General features: G+C 47.4%; 1 protein-coding gene across 1 annotated transcript in view; it reads right to left on the reverse strand.

Annotated features, from left to right (window-relative positions):
* ICAM5 (intercellular adhesion molecule 5) overlaps positions 1 to 21,044 on the reverse strand; it is a 31,405-nt gene that overhangs the window by 500 nt on the left and 9,861 nt on the right. The window contains exons 5-12 of the mRNA XM_066612699.1: positions 16,148 to 16,426; positions 13,253 to 13,531; positions 11,294 to 11,536; positions 10,416 to 10,658; positions 7,497 to 7,739; positions 6,935 to 7,174; positions 4,528 to 4,770; positions 3,523 to 3,786 (exon numbers count right to left, since the gene is read on the reverse strand). Of these exons, the coding sequence (XP_066468796.1) occupies positions 3,523 to 3,786; positions 4,528 to 4,770; positions 6,935 to 7,174; positions 7,497 to 7,739; positions 10,416 to 10,658; positions 11,294 to 11,536; positions 13,253 to 13,531; positions 16,148 to 16,426 (2,034 nt within the window). The remainder of the gene's footprint in view (positions 1 to 3,522; positions 3,787 to 4,527; positions 4,771 to 6,934; positions 7,175 to 7,496; positions 7,740 to 10,415; positions 10,659 to 11,293; positions 11,537 to 13,252; positions 13,532 to 16,147; positions 16,427 to 21,044) is intronic.

Genomic DNA, 21,044 nt, shown 5'->3' on the forward strand with positions numbered 1-21,044 from the left:
TTCTTTTAGGGATATTGTCCAGGTTCAGATACAATGCTAAAACTCAATTAAACCAAAGTCAAGGTTGCAATCCTAAATAAATTTACCTGGAAATAAGCTCAATTTAACAACATGGAACTTTGGAACTTTGGAACTTTTCCATGGAACATGGAACTAACATTAGCAGGAACTTACACCCCTGCTAATTGGGTAAGAGGCACTTTTTCAAGTGGGTGCTCCTTTTTTTAGCAGGGGGAGAGTAACTGGCCCATCTCACCCAAGCAGTGTCTGTTTTAGTGGCTGTCTGCTGGTATTCCTTTGCATCTTTTTAGATTGTGAGCCCTTTTGGGACTGGGAGCCATTTGGTTGTTTGATTTTTCTCTGTGTACCGCTTTGAGAACTTTTAGTTGAAAAGCGGTATATAAATACTGTTAATAATAATAATAACAACTTTCTTCTGAGTAATTTTGTCTAAGATTGTGCGGTCTGTGATACTAGCATGGATCTTGGGGTTTTGCATGCCCCCCTTCCCATGCAAGAGGAGGACATTTGCTGTTTCTAATTCACTGCTGGTTTAAAACAACTGAGATTTTTTTTTTTTACTTTATTTTTGCATACATACCAGCAAATACCAGTTTATTTTAGCTGCCAGGAGTTTATCCAAGGCTTTACTAGTAATGCTAAATCTTTAATCATGATTTAGCAGAAAGTTCAACCTGAACTGAAAAGCAGGCTCAGGAAGCAGAACAGGAAGTTGTGGGTATAAAATATAAGTACCTGTGATTTCTTCCACCAGAAATTAGAAAGCAGTGGTGTGCTGCTAAATTTGTAGGAGCTGGAGAGCCCAATCCTGGGCTCGGTGCCACGACTTCGTTCCACCATGGACTGTTGCAAACGTGCCATAAGGCATGTTTGTGACCCTCACTGCCGGGCTACTGCCTGTGCTAGCTCAGCACTAGCTGGCACTGGGTTAGCACTGGGTTAGTGCGGGGCAGGCGCCCAGCCTCTGTGGCTCAGCGGTCTCACGGACCGCCAAGCCATGGCACGGTAAGCGGGGCAGGGAGGGAGGCGAAAAGGAGGCATTCCGGGGAGGGGGAGGCTTGCGGGGGGTGGAGAGAGGGCGGTGGGAGGTGTGATGGGGAGGCGGGGGGCAGGGACAGGGGCAGGCGGGAGGCGTGATGGGGGAGGGTGGAAGGCAGGTCCGTGGAGTTCTGCTCCATGGGATCCAAGACACTCGTGGAGATCGGCTCCCTACATGAGTGCCTTTACTTTACTGTCGACCTTTTGGTCGGCGGTAAAGTGAGTAGCCCCATTGCGGGGCTGCTTACCTTACCCGGGAGAAGGGGGATGAAAATCCCCTTCTCCCAAGGCGCCTCCTGCGGTACCCCAAGGTGTGCAGGATCCGTCCCGGGCAGCTCAGTATTGGGCTCCACTGGTGTACAAATGGTGTACCTCCACTGGTGTACAAATGGAGGGTGCCGTATGCTGCAGATGCCACCCTCAGGGGGGTGACTTCACTAGTGAGCACAATAGCTAACATCGCAATTTGTAGGAATAATACCATGAAGTTATATACCATTCGATGCGTAATTTACCGTAGAATGCAATAAAAAATGGAGTGAAATATCTCTATTCTATCAAAAGTTATTGCCAAAAAACCAGAAAACAAAAATGCAACTGTCTTATGTAACAAAAAGTATGTTTCCTTAACTCAAAAAGTATCAATGAGATTGAGTGTTCAAAGAGCTAATGAGATGCTATTATGACACAGCATGGAACTTTTTTGTGTTTTATTGTTTTTGATGTCTTTATATACGTATATTTTATGTTTTTAATATGTTTTTATTGTGAGCCGCCTTCAGTGTCCTCCTTGGATAGAAATGCGGGATATAAATCTCTAAAATAAATAAATAAATTAATAAGGCATCACCTGGCAGGACAAAGTTCCAAACAACACAGTCCTGGAACGAGCTGGAATCGCTAGCATGTATGCACTGCTGAAACAGAGACGCCTGTGTTGGCTCGGTCATGTTGTGAGAATGGATGATGGCCGGATCCCAAAGGATCTCCTCTATGGAGAACTCGTGCAAGGAAAGCGCCCTACAGGTAGACCACAGCTGCGATACAAGGACATCTGCAAGAGGGATCTGAAGGCCTTAGGAGTGGACCTCAACAAGTGAGAAACCCAGGCCTCTGAGCTGCCTGCTTGGAGGCAGGCTGTGCAGCATGGCCTTTCCCAGTTTGAAGAGACACTTGGCCAACAGTCTGAGGCAAAGAGGCAAAGAAGGAAGGCCCATCGCCAGGGAAACAGACCAGGAACAGACTGCACTTGCTCCCGGTGTGGAAGGGATTGTCACTCCCGAATCGGCCTTTTCAGCCACACTAGATGCTGTTCCAGAACCGCCATTCAGAGCGCGATACCATAGTCTTTCAAGACTGAAGGTTGCCAACATACAGTAATACTCGTGACCACAATTGTGAAAATCATGGGTTTCTTTTTAGGAATAATACCATCATATTATACACCATTCAATGTGTAATTTACAGCAGAATGCAATGAAACATACCACATTGAAATACCTGTGTTCTATCAAAACGTCTGGGGTGGGCGGGAGGGAAGCGTTCCTGGAAGGGCGGAGGGTGGGCAGAGGGTAGGTGGGTGGGTGGGGAGCGGGAGGCGGGGCTGGGACCTGCAGTTGTGCCAGATCCCAACCCCTGTTCCCAGGGAGATCGGAGTGGCTTGAAGCCACTCTGCTCTCCTCAGACTTATGCCACCTCCTGAGGTGGCACAAGTCCAAGGAGACCCACAGGGGGAAAGGCACCTTACCCAGGGGTAAGGGGAAAGGTTTTCCCTTGCCTCTGGCTGAGCCACCTTGGGCCCCTATCCTTGCGCTGGATACAGCACAAGCCTCTTGGCTTGCCTGTTCGAACTCAGGGTAGGACTGCACCCTTAAATGCATAGGATTGTGGCCTGAACATGAGCTCATGCAACATCAACTACATGCTGCCTTTCAGGAAGCTCTTGGCTAACAAGATGGTCTATCTAAACATTAGCATATGCCTCTCCATTTGCCTTTTACAGAGCATGCTATTTCATCTTGGCTAAGATCCTTTGAAAAAAAGTTTCCAAGGCAGCACCTGAGTGCTCCTGCAGATGACATCACTGCTCTTGCTGTAGCAGTCTGGAGCTCCCGCTCCCCCTCTGGTGGAAAAGCAGTGGTGCAGTGTGTAATTTTAGTGCAACAGGAACTAACAGTGGGGAAAACATCAAGTTGTCTTTTCCTCCAGTGCCATTTACATTCTCAGCCTCCAAAAAGTGCTTCTCATTTATTAAAGAGCCCTGGCAGACTGTTTTATGTGCCTGCTGTGTATCTAGCTTGTTCAAATTTCATCTTTCCTTGGTTCAGATCTGTCTGCTTCTACCTGCTGCCCAGGTTGCTCCTGCCTGCCCTGTTCTTTTGCCTCAGCTATAGTGGATGGTCTGGACTTTGTCATCTTGAAATCCTGGATGCAATGGTAAAGGTTTATGACATGTGGCCTTACCTTCCACGTGGATTTCCATCTGGCTGAGGTGCTGCCCATGTTTGTTGCTGGCTGTGCACTCATACACACCACTGTTTTGGCCACCAGCCCTGGTAATTGTCACTGTGCTGTTGTTGCCAGCATAGTTGATGTTGGAGGCCTGAGGTGCCCTCCAGGTGTAGCTGACTGCAGGAGACCCATCGGCGTGGCAGGTGATGGTGAAGTTTTCTCCTCTTCTGATGGGCAGAGAAGCACTGACAGCCAGAAGAGAGATAACAGGCCTGTCTATAAACCAAATTGAGAAGAGCTGTCTTCAACTCAGCCAGTAAATACAAGCAGATCTCTATTTGCTGTCTCTGAGATCTCTAAGAGGCTCTGGTATTAAACACACAGCTCTCCCTGCCAGTGTGGAAGGCAGGTCCCATTCAATAATATCCATCACTAGCTGAAAGGGGCATGTTGCAAGATTAGAGGAAGTGGCTGCAATCACCTCTCTGCACTAGCCCAACCTACACATGGCTAGCAGCCCAATCCTATCCAACCTCCCCCAAGCTGATGCAGCAGCACCACTGTGGGCTCCGCTGATCCTGTGGAGGTTGTTGTTGGACACTGGCGGGCTCCTTGAGGTGACATTCTCAGCAGTGGGTCTACTCAGACCTGGCACAGATCTAAGTGGATCTGTGTCAGCGGATCTGGGCCAGGATGGAGGATAAGATCTGACAGTGCTGCCACCAATCCAGCTCCCCTTACAGGCCCAGCCCACCCACTCCTCCCCACTTCCCTGCCCTCCCCTGCCACATTACACTCCTCTGCACTAGTCTTGCTTCCTGAGGCTTAGATCTTGAGACTCGGTGGGGGGGGGGGCAGAGCCTGAAACCTCATGGTAGTGGAACAGGGAGTTGATTTTTTTAAAATTAGCAAATACTTCTGATCTAATTTCTCTTACATATATTGATGGATGCAGACTGCCCCCAATCACAAATGTGCATGCACCTTCTATGGGCTGTTTTTCAATCAACAACTCACATTCCACTTGCACAGCCACAGTCCACCTCTCAGTCCCATGGCTATTAGTGGCCTTGCATTGGTAGATGCCGGAGTCATTTCTGCTGACATTTTGCTGTCTCTGGAAGTCTGCAGCAGCTCCTTCCTTGGTGCACAAAACAAATGGAGTGGGAGTCCCACTTGCTTTACAGACCAATGACTGCAAAGTTCCCTCCAGCCAGGTCTGGTTGCTTGGGCAACTGGACTCATCCAATTGAGGTTTGGCTGAAACACAAAGATAGGAGGCCATGTAATGTAAGAAGATCATGTGCAGGGTAATATGAGCCTGTCATAAGAACATAAGAACAGCCCCACTGGATCAGGCCATAGGCCCATCTAGTCCAGCTTCCTGTATCTCACAGCGGCCCACCAAATGCCCCAGGGAGCACCCCAGATAACAAGAGACCTCATCCTGGTGCCCTCCCTTGCACTAGCATTCTGACATAGCCCATTTCTAAAATCAGGAGGTTGCACATACACATCATGGCTTGTAACCCGTAATGGATTTTTCCTCCAGAAATTTGTCCAATCCCCTTTTAAAGGTGTCCAGGCTAGACGCCAGCACCACATCCTGTGGCAAGGAGTTCCACAGACCGACCACACGCTGAGCAGCTCACAGATTCTTCTCCATGCATCTTCCAAGGAACAGCTAGTAAAAGAATGTGGCATGACATCATCATGTTCAACCTTTCTTTGCCTCTGCTTCAATTCATTGGCTGCTTCTCTGGGATGGGGAAGCAGTGACCACAATCACATGCTTCATTTACCAGATGTTGTTAAGGTGACCCATGAGGGAGAGATGGGTTAGCAGCCCTCACGTCTAGTTAGGTCCTTAGCCAAGCCAGAGTCTTTCCTCAGCCTCCACCATCTCCCTTAATGATGTGTGGGTGTCAGTAGTGGATGATTTTATTGTCAAGTATTCCTATCCAGATTTCAGCTTATCAAGCTAAAATCACCCTGACCTTCCTTTTGTCTCTTCCTGCTCAATTTCCCATTCGACTGGACTGCGTTCCAGGCGGAGCTGCAGTAACAATAGCTTAAAACAATTAGAAAGTTTGTTAGGTCAGTCAGGGGGATGAAAACAAAAGATGGACAAGACATGCCTCCCAATACTTGCCAGGTCAACTCAGAGGAGGAGAGATGTTTGTGCTGTGGTGACTTAGCCAACACAATATTCCTCCTTTCTCCTTCACCTGGCAAAAAAGAGGAACTTCTCTCACCCAGACTAAAGGTCATAAGAGAAACATGAACTCCTAGAAGAGGCCACTACTCCGCTTCCCCAACAATCCTGGACCAGTCCTTTGAGCAGCGATTTTCAACCGCCGTGCCGTGGCACACTGGTGTACCGTGAGGCCTGCCTCAGGTGTGCAGCAGGGCCAAGGTGTCAGGTGGCGGCAGCAGCAGCAGCTGTGCACGCGGGAGAAGCAGCGGCTTGTAGCCTCTCACAGCAGCAGGAGAAAAAGGGGCAGCCGCGCAAGGGCTTGGACACTCCTGCTGTTGCTGGTGCCTGCCCCGCGTGCTGATTGGGCAGCCAGCCAGGCAGCTCGAGAAGCCTGGAAGAATGGGCGGAACGTGGAAGGAATGAGGGTGAGCAGCGAGAGCGAGAGGAAGTGAGAGTGAGCCTGGAAGCAGGTAGGAGCCAGAAGCAGCTGCCTGGAAAGGATCCTGGAGAGACCCTTTTCCCTGCCAGCAATGCCCCAAAGTGACCCTGCCTGCGTTGCCTCCCCTGGCAAGGCTTTGGCAGGAAAGGCGCTGGGCCACAATCTGATCCACACTTACCTGGGAGTAAGCCCCATTGACTATAATGGGGCTTACTTCTGAGTAGACGTACAGAGGCTTGGTCACACTCTTTCTTGAATAAATAAGTAGGCAAGTGATGCTTTTCTTCCCCCCCACCCACCTCCTCCCCTCCTGCACACACATCCCCCCATCATAATTGCAGTTAAGCCCTCTTACTGCCCCTCCCCCTTCCCCACCTTCCAAAGTCCAGAGTCAGTTGCCTCCCAGTCTTTCTCTCTCTCGCCCCACCCCAGTGAATCCTGCACTTGTTTCAGTCACATCTCCTCACTGTCCCTCCTGTGTGCTCAGTCTCCTCTTTCTTTGCCAACACCTCCTGGCATATCAGAGCATATCAACTGATAACACTCTGAACAGACCTGCTTCCAAACCTTTCCAGAAACCACATACACCTCCCCCTCCAAGCTTCTTGGGAATTTCTTTCATTGTCATGTAATGATCTAAGGCTGCAACCCTAACCACACTTTCCTGAGAGTAAGCTGTATTGAACAAAATAGGACTTACTTTTGAGTAGACCTGGTTAGGCTTGCGCCCTTAGTTATATTAACTAATTAATTAATTAATTACATAATAAAGCATAATCAATGCTCACTTTCAACTGTAATGGTGATTGCCTTGGCCATTGATCCATGCTGGTTTGTAGCATTACACCAGAACGTTTCATTGTGGACTGGGATCTCTTGTCCTTGGTTAAGGTTGTAAATTGCGCCACTGTTGTTGCATACAACTTCTGGAGTTGGGACCCCTGCAGCTTTGCAGTGAAAGGCAGGCAGTGCCCCCTCCACCAGGGTCCAGTTACTTGGACAGCTGGATTCATCCATTTCTGGTTTATCTGAAATCAGATCAATAGAGTGGGTATTATTTTACGAAGCTAGGCTAGCATTCAAAGAGCCCCCCCTCCTCTCTCCCACAGGGGAAAAAGGTGCCCATCACTCATTCAATATCAAATCATTGAAATAAAAGCAGATGAGGCATAAGCCAAGGCACCTTTCAGTTAATGTGTTTCCAACTAGTGCCAACCATCACCAAATACTTTTTGATATTCCTGAAAGCAGAAAATGGCACAAGTAGTTTTGGCCCAGCCCTTAAAAAAAGGCCAATTAAAAACCTGCCAAGATGGCATCCCAACTGAGATTCAGCCAATGCTCACTTACATTCCACTTGGATGCTCATGTCCCTCATGTTGGAGCCATGTACATTTGTGGCTGTGCAGTGATAAGTGCCAGCATGTTCTCTGGTGACATGCTGGGGAACTCCAGGGCTATATACTATGCCATCTTTATAGCACTCAACACTTGGGACTGGGTTTCCCATTGCAAAGCAGGTGAACGCTTGCTCTGACCCTAGTATCCAGGTCCAGTTATGCGGGCAGCTGGAATCATCCATTTCAGGCATATCTGCAAGATGAAGAAGTAGGATCTCATTTTACAGTGGAAATGTATGAAAATCATAGAATCATAGAGTTGGAGGAAGTGGCATCACTAGGATTCGCGTCACCCGGTCCAGGAGACCGGTGCGTCACCCCATGCAGTGGGCGGGGTAACACCCCAGGTGGTGGGCGTGGTGATGTACCATTGCTCCGCCCCCACCAGATTTTTGGCTGTACTTTTTGATAGAATAGAGATATTTCAACACGGTTTGTTTCATTGCATTCTGCATGAAATTACATATTGATTGATATATAACATGATGGTATTATTCCTCCAAACTCTGACTTTGAAAACTTGTAGAGTCACACACACACACCCTGTGTCAACTTACTAACACCTTATTGCAGCGGCCCGCTTGGCAGGCATGGCCTTTCCCAGTTTGAAGAGACACTTGGCCAACAGTCTGAGGCTAAGAGGCAAAGAAGGAAGGCCCATAGCCAGGGAGACAGATCAGGGACAGACTGCACTTGCTCCCGGTGTGGAAGGGATTGTCACTCCCAAATTGGCCTTTTCAGCCACACTAGACGCTGTTCCAGAACCGCCTTTCAGAGCGGGATACCATAGTCTTTCAAGACTGAAGGTTGCCAACATTGCAGCAGTTCTCAAACTTTTAGCACCGGGACCCACTTTTTAGAATGAAAATCTGTCCAGGACCCATTGGAAGTTATGTCATGGCCAGAAGTGACATCATCAAGCAAATTAAAATAATTATAAATAATTAAATTAAAATAAAAGAAATAAATAAGGGGGAGCCAGTCCTGTTCCACCAAGTGAATTTTCTCTGTAGTCTGCCTGCAATAACACCCCCCCCAAAAGAATCAGTGAGATCTTCAGCCCTCCCCAGTGTCCAGTTTAAAGTTCTTCTATTTCAAGCATATCAAGATAAAGACCCACCTGGCTTTACAAGTGCAAAATAGAAAACATTTCCCTTACCAGTTCAAGCCTCTTTTTTTTGTCCTTTTTAGTGGCGGGGGGGGGGGAGGGTGCCTTCTGGAGCATTTGTTGAGCTCCAGTTCCATTGGATCGGGACCATTCTGGTGTCCTCATATTCCCCTTTGCCTGGCCTGATCATAAGCCAAGGCACGTCTGCCTACTCACGAGTAAATGCGACTGTGTAGCTTAGCTTAGCTTAGCTTTCCATAGGGCTCAATACATTCACAGCTGGGAGGGAGGGACCTCCTTCATTTTCAACCACTGTGCCATGGCACACTGGTGTGCCACGAATGGTCTGCAGGTGTGCCGTGGGAGTTTGAGAGAGGGTCATTTATTAGTAGGGTCATTGGGGGATATGAGCTGACGGTGTGCCTTGACAATTTTAGTATCTTGTCAGTGTGCCATGAGATGAAAAAGGTTGAAAATCACTGGACTTAGGCAAGTTCGCCTACTTGTGAGTAAACGCAGCCGTGAGGCTTTGTTTCGCTTTCCATAGGGCTCAAGACACTCGCAGCTGGGTGGGAGGGACCTCCTTGGGTGTTTTCGGGTGGCTGCATTCATTGGATCAGGACCATTCTGCTGTCATTGGAATCCCCTCAGCCTGCCCTTTCCGAAGCACTAAGGCAAGTTCGCTTACTTGCGAGTAAACACACGATACGGCTCATTCACTTTCCATAGGGCTCCATGCATTTTTGGGTTTCCAGTTTTTTGGCCGGTTTTTTGAAAGAAAGGAGCTATTTCACTCTAGTTTTTTGCATTGCATTCCACTGGAAATTCCACATCCAACCGTTTATGGCATGACGGGGTTGCTCCTAAAACTGCGATTTTAGTGCGTCATCCCCCCAGTGTGCATCATCACACCTTGCGCGTCACCCGGTGCAGCCCACACCCCCTGCACCTCCCTAGCGACGCCACTGGTTGGAAGGGACCTAAAAGGTCATCTAGTTCAACCCTCTGCCTATAGCAGGAAATCTTCCTTGCACATCTCCAGCAGGTGCTTGTTTGAGCCTCTGCTTGAAGATCTCTAATGAGGAAGAATCCACCACCTCCCATGGCCATCAGATAAGCCCATTCATTATCCATGGGACAGCAAAAAAAATTCCCCACTTTGTAATCCTCCCATGTGGATGTCTACATGTGGATTGTCTAAAGGGGACAATTTTCTATGTCTGTCAAGGTTTTGGTAGGAACCGAGTTCAGGGCTGACTTCTGAGTAGACCTGGTTAGGATTGTGCCCTAAGATTGTGCACAAGTCAGCCCTGAAAATACATGTGGGAAAAAGTGACCAGAGGATAGTTCTTGTAACATGATAATTGTCAGTGGTATGTATTTGACAACCTTCTCAGGACCTCCACATGTCCTACACTTACAACTAACCATTCCTGTGGTACAGAGATGTAGATCTGCAACCATTGCTTTAGTCTTTGCACCTTTTCAGAATTTTAATTAAGAAATGCATTGTCAGAAGTGGATACCGAGAAGAACCATAGGTTGACAGGAGAAACCCCATATCTCTGCTTCTTTTCGAGTCACCCAAAATTGTACAAAGGCTGGGGCACTCTAGGAGGTCATCTCAATAGTGGCTTTCTGTGCCCTGCTGGGTGTCATAAGGAGAACTGTCTGTGCTGATTTGCAGGATTCAGCCTCACGCTCAAATGCCTCTGTATCAGCCCACACCTCTTTTATGGCTAATGTTCATGCTGCACTTACACTCAACATCGATAGTGACCATTTTGCTGCTCCATCCATGTGCATTGGTAGCATTGCAGTGATAGACCCCGGCATGACTTTGTGTGACGTTCTGTCTTTTTCTGACATCATACCCTTTGCCATCTTTCGTGCAGGAAACCTCTGGGATTGGAACGCCATCAGCTTGGCAAAGGAGCTTCTGCAGGCTGCCTTCCACCCATGTTTGGTTACTGTGGCAGTCAGACTCACCCAGCTGAGGCCCATCTGCAACAGAGAGGAGATGGAATGAACAGCATATAGTTGAAGTGATGGTTGAAGTAGCTTGCTTCACAAAGCGGCTAAGGCTTTTCCAAGGTCTGGTATGATTTATAAGTAGTTTGCTGCTAAATAATAGGTGTCATGCTATTTCAGGGGCTGTTATTCCAGGAATACTGATGATGTGAACTAGCTAGGATCGCCTTCTTGCTTGTTTTACATCAGCATTTCCCAAACTGTGGATCATGACCCAACGCTCGCTACCACACTACAAAGCATTACTGGGTATCCCCTAGACTGCTTCCAGGTTGCGCTGGGCATGTGACCACTCTGTTGGCTTCAGGGGGCCCCAAAACACCTTGTGGAAGCAACCAGGAGTGACATCCTGTTTGTGTCTGCAAGGCATTCTGGGGCCCACAGAGGCCAATGGAGTTGATTGCAGGCCTGGTGTGACACAGAAAAGCCTGGCTACCAGTGATGCTTTACTCTGTAACAGCAAGCATCAGGTCACAACCTGATGCAGAGGACAAGATGGGTCATGGAAGCACAAAGTTTGGAACCGCTGCTTTATATGCATGCTTGACATGCACTTCATGTGTATAAAGACATGGAACACTTATAAACACATATATAAAGACACTTACATTCCACCTGTATAGTGACTGTTTTGGTGCTGGAGCCAAACTCATTAGTGGCACTGCAGTTATAGATACCCCTGTGGCTTCGGTTGACTTGCTTCTCCTTTTCCACATTGTGAGTGATGTTATCTTTGGTGCAAGCCACTGATGGCTTAGGGTTCCCATTAGCCATGCAGTGGAGTATTTGCTGTGTCCCCTCTATCCACGTATGGTTGCTGGGACAGGTGACTTCATCCATTTCTGGCACATCTGCAACGTGCAGAGGGAACACACACATTGGTTGAGGCTCTTCTCTCTTTGGGTAAGAAATAAAGGGGGGAGGTTTAATGTTGGAGAAAGTTGGACCAGAATATTTGGGTAACGTTGGGCAATTCATTAGCCTTGTTGACGCAAGCCAGGATATATGAGGTTGTTATAGGATGAACTAGTCCTATCATGAGATAGGGTGTTTAGCTGTCATGAAAAAGCAACAAATTGTAGACAAGTAGGACAACAATGTACAGTTAGAATCTGTCACCAGAGGCACTCACTATTTCCCTTCATGGTAGGGCCAGCCTTGCCTGCAGACTTTTTCCACTTCTTTTACTATAATAGTAAAAGTTCTAAGGTTCATATAAGGGAATAGTTTGCCTTATTCCTGGTTTAGAAAATGCAGTGAATTATCATATCTTGCTCTGCAGGTGCTAGTGTGAGAGTAATTTTGATAGAGAACCCTGATGTTCAGTATTGGTCTAGGAGGGGGTTCTGCCCAAGGAGCTCCTCTGGCTAGCCTGAACTCTGGAGCTCATGGCAGTGAACTCCATCTACCAAGGCTGCATGACCAAACAGGGAAGAGAGGAGAATGGGAAGGGAGTGAACGTGCTAACCACTGGGTGCTTCTCCCTTGGATCAGTGTGCAGTCACTGGCAGCCCCTCTCTGACGGGTTGCAACTCCCTAGGATTCATCTAGAGTCCCTGCAAATCAATGCTGAAAGCAATCCTGGAGGTTTTAACTGGGTCTCCTTGCCTTCATGATATTTCAATGGCTTCCAAACTCCTACAGGAGAGATGGGAACCAGGTATTTGTGTGGGCAGAGAGGGAGGTGGGGAAGGGGCAGTGACAGTGTAGCAGAGATCACAGAACTGCTGCTTCCAAGGGGCTTTTTTACTTGTTTGGACAGCGCTGGCCTCCTGCAGGGTCCTGGAGGCTTGCAGCCCCCTCTGATCTCCTCTGCAGCTTGTTTACAAAGCCTTTATCTCCTAACTAAAGCTACTTTTGGTTTTCAGGGAAAACAGGAAGTAGCTTTAGATCAGAGATAAGGGCTTTGTAAATAAGCTGCAGAGGAGATCAGAGGAGGCTACAAGCTTCTAGGACCCTGCAGGAGGTCAGCACTGCCCCCCAGGTAAGTAAAAAAAAACCCTTGGCAGCAGCAGTGCTGCAATCTCTGTAGCACCGTTAAGGTCTCTCCCCCTTTTAAAGGAGAATGCCCTGTTTCCAGTTTACCTGGTGGGTCTTGACCCACCAGTTTGGGAACCACTGTATTATATCATACTGGGGGGGGGGAGCATCTCCAGAAATCTCTTCAGTTAGATTACATGTAGTGCTTGAGACTGTAAAATGCCTTAGGATGGACCTGGCCGTGGGAGGGGACAAATAAGGGCTTGCTTTTCCATGGGGTAGAGGCAGATTTTCGATGGGGTACAATCATTCCTTAATTGTTGTAATCCAACAATTGTAATCCAACAATGGGCATGGAATCCAATTATCCCTGGGAATAGAATTGGTGTGACACCTTGGTGTCACATTCTGAGAAATTTGAGCATAGCCACATCCTTAAAAAAATTCAACTTTTAAAAATGCATCCCAGAATGCTACTTGACTCACTGGTAGATGGATTTTAAAGACAATACTGTATTTTTACGTCTAAGTCGAACATAAAAAAAGCAAACCAAATACTGTTATTGCAAGGGACATTCAGTACTCACAGAAAACAGTAAGCCTGGCAGATGTGTTCTTAATGATGGTGTCTTCACCGATTACCAGTTCTGCTTCACATACAAATTCCCTCCCATCATCTTCCTTCTGAGCTATTAGAGTGAGCTGCAGAGGGAGCTGATCGCCAGATGCCAGAGTCGTTCCTGAAGTATTTTTGATCTGAAGAGAAACATTAGGCGGCTGAGTTGCTAGCGTATCACATAGGATGGTCACAGGATTATTTTCAGGGGTCTGAGATGGGTGGATCTCCAGAGAGGGTTCAGGAAAACCTGCAATTAGTATGAAGGAGAATGTTAGTCCTACAGTTTCTCAGAAAATGAGATAGTACCAGCTGGGAATGATGTCCAATGCCAAAAAAAGATGCCATGGTAAATGTGTGGCGGCTACTGCTGTAGAAAATGAATGCCATATGTTGTTTCCCTCTCCCCCTCCATCAGCATCAAGCAAAACTAACCTCATGTTTTAGTATCATGACATTCCACATTTCCTCACCCCACTTTGCATTATTGGCTCCGATCATGATTGACAGCATTACAACATGAGGTAGCTTCACAACATGATACAAAGAGAGGAGGAGAGCTGGGTGCGTGACCTTTAGTTGCAGCAGTCACACGTTTCCTATGAGGGTTGCTTTGTTCTATTGCTTATTTAGGACTTGATATTGATCACTGTTAATTGGGATAATGGGAGCCGGAAGAGCAGCTGCCAACCGCAAATAGCTAGCTTTGGCTTTCTGTGCCTAGGTGTAGGCTTTCCGCTTGGGAATATTCACAGAAATACGTGAGTTTTTCCTTTGCCCTGCTGCAGCAAACTGTATTTGATCAGCCCTTCAGTTTCCTATCAGGCATGAGAGAGGGAGCACTATTCAAGAAACAACTCACCCAGCAAGCCAGCTACCCACCCACCACTTGAGTGTGTAGGAGTAATTGCATGTTTCTTTGGAAGCTGACCAATGGCTTCCACTGAAGCAGAAGACTGGGCCATATGGAGCAGTGCTTACTGTTTAGGCTGACTGGTAGCAGTTTCCTCAGTTCCGTAGTCTGAGACCCTCTATCTGGAAGAAAGCAGGAAGTAGGTCTCCAATACCCGTCTCTCCTCTAATGCGCACTTGTAACCCCAAGTTTGCTATTGAAAATATACTCAGCAGCATCAGTATAGTTGGGGAGGGGCAGGGATTTCTCCAACAACAGAAGCTCTAGACGATCTTCTTTCCCAAGGACTGCCTGAGAGGCGGCCTTTATTTATTTGTTTGTTTAAAAATGTATATCCCACCTGTTCCTTGTCAAGCCAAATGCCCAAGGTGACACAAGTTTCCACAAAAAATAATCAAGCTTATAATAATAAAAAAATTAATCAAATAGTTGGGGTCAGCAGTTCAGACCAATAGCTATAAAAGTGAGGGAGGGACAGCAGCCATCTATAGAGGAAAAGCAGCAGACAATACATTAAATTCAATCCAGAGGCACAAGAGGCAACCCCGAACATGTTACCAAAATGCCTGATGAAACAAAATGTTTTGAGCCCTCATCTAATAACTATGAGGGAAGGCGTGGTTCAACTTACCCAAGAAGGAGTTTCATAGTTGTGGTGCCAGTATGGAGAAGGCTCGCCTTAGAATCGCCATCCCTCTAACCCAGTAGTTTTCAAACTGGCCTCTGACCCCTTAAGGGGTGGGGGCAGGGGGGAGGCAGAGACGCGATCCCCAGGATCATGTCACTCAGGGGGCTGCATGGACTAGCATTTACTTACCAGTCCCTGCAGCAGCCTCCTTGGGGTGCAGGGAGCCCTGCGCAAGCATCTGCAGGGCTCCCCAGCTTATCTGAAGTGAAAGCAGAGCGACCGCGCTCCACTTCCGGTTTTGCAGAAGTGGAGCGCGATCACTCCACTTTCACTTTTGGAACATCAGGGAGCCCTGCAGATGCTCATGCAGGGCTCCCCGCACTCCAAGGAGGGTGCTGCAGGGACTGGTGTGTGCATCCCAGTCCCCGCAGCCCCATTAGCAACGCAATCCTGGGAATCACATCGCTGCTCCCTCCCTCCCCCGCAAGAACTTACAGTGGTTCAGACTCTCCATGAGAGTTTGAAAACCGCTGCTCTAACCTGAAAATATTTTCCGTTTCCCCTCCCAAGCTTCCCAATTGCCCCCCCCCATTGTATGCCGCATGAGGTGGTGGCTGCATGATGTGGTAGCTGCGGGAAAGGATCATAGTGGGCTGTTTTTATGTGTGCTGTAGTCTACAGTGTGTGCTATTATGGGGTGTAGTTACAGGACAGTAACATGACAACCCCCTCTACTTCAAAATTTACCACAAGATCTCTACTTTACAAGAAAAAATTATAGCATTGCATTCTGGGTTCTTAATGATTACATACATGCGCATTTCTGAAAGCTCTGGATGATGTGAGAGATATCGGATAAAGAAGTCAGCCTGTGTACTATCAGCTAACTCTGCAGGAAGGAGCTGCAAGGAACCAGCCACACTAGGTTGAGAAGCTTCCTTGCATTGATACCCCAGAACAGGTCACATAATGCTCCCCAACTCCTATAAATGCCTCCAGTCAAGCTTGCACACTATTGTGAAAACCAGGAGTCTTGCTGTTGCTGAATACTGATTGCTTTCACCTTCATCCCTGTCTGCTTTGGATTAATCCTGCTCTCAGTTGTACAGGACTAACAGCATATGAGACTCTTGTTTGCAAGTACAAGCCTGTTCTTACTTCTTCATCTGAAAGTATAGTGTTTGAATTTGTTCCACTCTCTCCAACATTTTACATCCAATGGAACCCACCAATGTCTTTCTGATCATCACCCCCCCCTTATAGATCTTAACAAGGACACCTTTGATATGAACCACAATTCTCCCAAAATCTGAGCAACCACTCACTGTAAACATGCACTGTCTCTACTGTGGATTTGGTTACTGGGCCCAGGGACACTGTGCAATTCAACTCGTGTTCTCCTGCAGAGGAGGGGGACACCTGAGCTCTGACCATCACTCTATCACCAAACACACTGAAGCTGAAGTTCAGGCTCTCCCCCGCAAAGGTCAGGTCAAACTGGGCCTCTTCAGCTGGAAAAACCCCAGCCACATCACACTGCACAGGCATCTTGGCATGGACCTCTATGGAGTGCAAGGCTTGGAGCTGGGGATCTGTTGGAAAAGCTGTAAGAGAGAAACAAAGGTAAAATAGATAGGACAAAAGTTATGTCCAAGTGCACAAGCTCTCAAAATTATTTCACTGCTAGGCAAGCCTCCAGAGATTTCGGCCATTTCAGATCACCATCTCTTTTGTGATCTAAAGAAATCCACCACCCATCCTTGGTGAATCCAGTCCCTGGTTTTCCATTGGTGTCACCACGACCAATACTTTCATTCCAGTAGGTAATGCTATAAATGAAAAAGAGGGCAATGGCAAATTCTTGAACTTTTCATGTGCTTTTATCCAGGAATGGGTGATTCTAGAATGGTTTGAGTTAAGTCACGAGTCCCCGCCCTCTACAACTCGACTCAAAAACGAGTCCTAATGGGTGGACTTTCTGAGTCAACCAGAGCATTTTTGTGACTCGAAAAGACTCAAGTCACAAGTATTTCCATTTTAAAAGCCGGCCATGGCTCTGTAGAAAAAAAATCCAGGATTTTTGGATGTGTGTGAGTGTATCGGAGTTCTCCTTTAATACTCCCCTGATGTACCCATCCCATCTGTAAACAAGGCAGGAGGGGGTGGATGAACTGCATGAGTGGAGACAGAAGCAGCAAGAGGGAGGAGGAGGAGGGTCAAGAGCAGCAGCTGGAAGGCTTATGAGGACAACACAATCCTTGCAGCTCCACTCAGGAGTAGTCCCTCTTTAGCCACTCATTCAGTGAGGGTCCCCCACCTCCCAAGTAACAACAGAGCCATGCCTATAAAGCGTGATTGCTCCCCTGCATCCTTTCTCTCCCTAGGCTGAGTTGTCCCCTTTAAAAAGCCAGCCATGGGAAAAACAGGGCTGCTGCCAATGTGTCTGTGTGTGTCTCTGAGTTCTCTTTACTCACTCCCCTGTTGCCCGCTTCCATCTGTAAACAGGGTGGGAGGGACTGAGTGAGAGCCAGGACTGAAGCAGTGAGAGGGAGGAGGGTCACGAGCAGCAGCTGGGAGGCTTACCAGGATGACCCAATCTTTGGCAGCCCTAGTCACAAGTAGTCCCATTTACACTGGCCATTCAATGAGGGTTGCCCCTCCTCCTGCCCTCCCTCAGCCAATGGAAATATGAGAATGCCAATCCTTTGTCCAATGATCATCTGTTCTTTCCTTCCTATCAGAGATGGGAAAAGAGAACCCAGTTCCACCTCCCCCTCCTGCTCGCATTAACCCTTTGCTGGGTGCGTAGAACTGTTCTGCCTGGACTTGGAGCCCAGATCTACCAACTGGTTAGACCTGGGCTCCAATCGCACCAGCGCCCCACCCAGTGGGTATTCCCTTCATGCCCAATTTTGTTCCCCATCCTGGCAGGTGCCCTTCCCTGCCAGCCCAACAGTTGGAGGGGCATGCACCCATGGTGCCTGTCCTAGTGATGCCTCTGGGGTCGGGAGGTTTTTAAAAAGAGGGAATATGATATGGCATGCACCATTGCTGCTGGATCCACCTCCTTTTGCCTCCTCCCCGCCCTAGTTCCTCTCATGGAATGCCCTGATCTTCCCCCTCCCCACCCACATTCTGCCCTTGCTTCTGACTTACCAGCGCTAGGGGCTCCAAGAAAGCCGCATGGCCGGCACCCCTCACAGTTTCCAGCAGTGCACTGTACAGCACTGCATTTTGTAATGCTGTAAGTCAGGCTGCAGTGCTGGAATGTGAGTGAATAAATGTGGAAAATATCTTCGCCCTCCTTCCCCGTGGAAAATAAATCACATTTGCCAATTTTCTCTCTCTCTCTCTCTCTCTCTCTCTCTCTCTCTCTCTCTCTCGGGTGTGTGTGTGTGTGTGTGTGTGTGTGTGTGTGTGTGTGTGTGTGTGTGTGTGTGTGTGTGTGTGTGTGTGAAAGTCTGCACATGTGTGTGTTCCTAACCCCTCAAAGAAGGCAGCCTGCTCATTTCCTCTCTGATTAAATTCCAAATGCATCTGTGACATGTTCCAAACGCCCAGGTGAACCTGGGGGCATCTTGTCTTTGAGCACCAGAACAAAGGCTGTGAGTCAACCAGGCATTGTGGCATCATTAAATCACCAATACAAAAAAATGATTGGGGAGAACAGGCAGCATCTTTGTCACAGAGTTATTAATAGACTCCCACTAATGGAATAATAATTGCATATTTCCTGCATGCCCACCAGCAGTAGAGTGCCTTTCCTGAGCACAGAACCAGGAATTGGTGATGCTTGAAAAAATAACATGGGTCAGATCCTTTCTTCCTGAGGATGAGGTCCTTACTAGGTTGGTTCAATGGATCATCAAATCCAGCATCCTGAAGCTAATTTGAGTTGCTCACAGGAAATGCCTGAAAAGCTACAAGATGAAAGGAGGAGGAATGGGAATTTGTATGCACTCCTGCCATGTCCAGCATCAGAAAATTGCTTTTTAACACCATCAGTTCTATTGATTGGCTGGCATGATCAAAGCTGTTCATGGAAAGCTAGAAAACTAGGTGAAAGTGAGGAAAAGAGCCCTTGGCTGATTAGGGGCTCTTGACACTCCTTTCTTTCATCTATGGATAGTTAGTAAGTATAAACAGAAGAGTTTCAAACACAAGGGGGCATCTGCACAGACATTTGTTAAACCCTTGGTTTTGCACTGTAGCTTCAGTCTGGAAGTGCAGGACAGTTGTGGACCTACCATGAGGTCAGATGGGGCAAAAGGTCCAGGCGCAAGGCACCAGGACCCTGTGGAAGCCTCTCTAAGGCTCCCAACGAGGGCAGAAACTGTCCTTCTTGTTTTCTGGCAGCACAGTTTATAGAGTTGGGGAACCTCACAGAGGTTTTTCTGACACATTCCTGGGTTGCACGAGGCTCTGTGAGCCTCAGGTGAGTGTGTGTGTGGGGGGGGGGGAGTGAAATTCTGCACAGGGGTAGCAGACCTTTGCCCTGAGCACAGGGCTAGAGAGGTCCGCTGCTGGTGCAGAAATCTTGAATATGAAATGACAATTCTGGAATTGTCTCCAACTGAGGTTGCAAATCTGAATGCTTACTGCTGTGTATAAAGCCCACACTGCTACTCCAATGAACCTACAATTACTGTTAGTGGAACAAAAGGACAGGAAGGGAGTGGTGCACTTTGGTGAATGCACTTAGTGGACAACAACTTCTGGTTGGGTGATCATGGCTATAGAGAAAAACACTGAGAACAGTGGAACTGAATGCAAGAAGAAATGTGAGAGGCCTAGTCTAATGAGAAGCATAAATGTATACAAGCCAAGCATGGTGACCTTTCAAAATGGGTAATGACTTCCAAAGTGTGCTGTTCATTAGTTTGGAGGGTCCAACCTCATCATACATTCTAATTCAGCTGATACACACAATAGTCTTTCTTTCAATCACGGGTTAATTCACTTGCTCATACTCTACCCTGTTATATTGTAAAGCTGAACTCTGTCTACCTACCCCCTCACAAAGAAAAATCAAGGGGCAGGAGGGGAAGAAGCCAAAGAAGCATACTCCTGTCCTCTTTACTTCTGCATCCTATGACCATGGGTGGTGGTGGGGAAATATAGTTCTGCAGTGACTCTCACTGTGGTTCTGGGACCCACCAGTAGATTGTGACCCGATTTTTGATGGTTCGCAAAACTGACAGGGCAGCTTAGGCTATGTTAATCAAGGGATAAACAAGATGCTACTGCGGGAGGGGGGGGGAAGCAGTGCTGCCCAGTCATCAATATGGCCACCACCACCCCAGGGCCCTTAAAATATTTGCAAACCACTGTGTATACCACCTTGGGCATTTCCTGAAGGGAAAGATGGGCTAGAAATATTTTAAATAAATAAAAATGTGCTGTAAGCTACCCAGTGCCGCCCTGCTATTTACATAGGTTAGGCACATTCAAAGAATAAATACATGAACATAAATCTGACATGAGAAATGGCAACATTTAGAAACCAGAAGATTTTAATATTCCTGAACACGCTGCTGCAGACCTGAAAGTGACAGTTCTTTAACTGAAACATTTCCTAAAATAAATGTGTTAAGTCTTTCAGGTACCTCAAAACTGTTGTTTTTGCAGCAGGGTAGGAACAGCATCCGTTGCATGTTCAGTTTGCATCTTCCAATAACTCTGTGAGTCAAGAGTGAACAAAGATTGTGTAGCTAGAAGTAACCTGGGACAATCTGGGGCCAGGCCCACTAGTGAACTCAAACTGTGAGCCCTCCAGGAGTTGGACTGGAGCCCCGAGCAACTTTAATTCTCCAGTGGAAAAGTGGAGACATACATACAGCCAGGTTACCCAATGACAGAAGGAATTTATTGTGAGATGTCATCTCTATAGTCCCAACCTCTTTCAGTGATGAACCTTCACAGAAATATTCTTTTCTGTGGCATGGATTCCCACAAAAGAGAGTGATACTGGCAAACCCCAGATGAAGTTTCTTCACTGAAATATGTTGGCAATATGGAGATTATATTGCACTGAGCCCAATCCTATCCAACTTTACAGGGCTAATACAGCCATGTAATAGGATGCTCACTTTAACCAGCTGTAGGGAGGCAGTCATGGAGGCCTCCTCAAAGTATTGTATGGGAATGTTTGTTCCCTTTTCTTAGGGCTGCATTGTGGCTGTATTGGCACTGGAAAGTTGGATAGGATTGGGCCCATAATAA

This window comes from Tiliqua scincoides, chromosome 2 (genome assembly GCF_035046505.1).
Source record: "Tiliqua scincoides isolate rTilSci1 chromosome 2, rTilSci1.hap2, whole genome shotgun sequence".
In the NCBI taxonomy this organism is placed as follows: Eukaryota; Metazoa; Chordata; class Lepidosauria; order Squamata; family Scincidae; genus Tiliqua; species Tiliqua scincoides.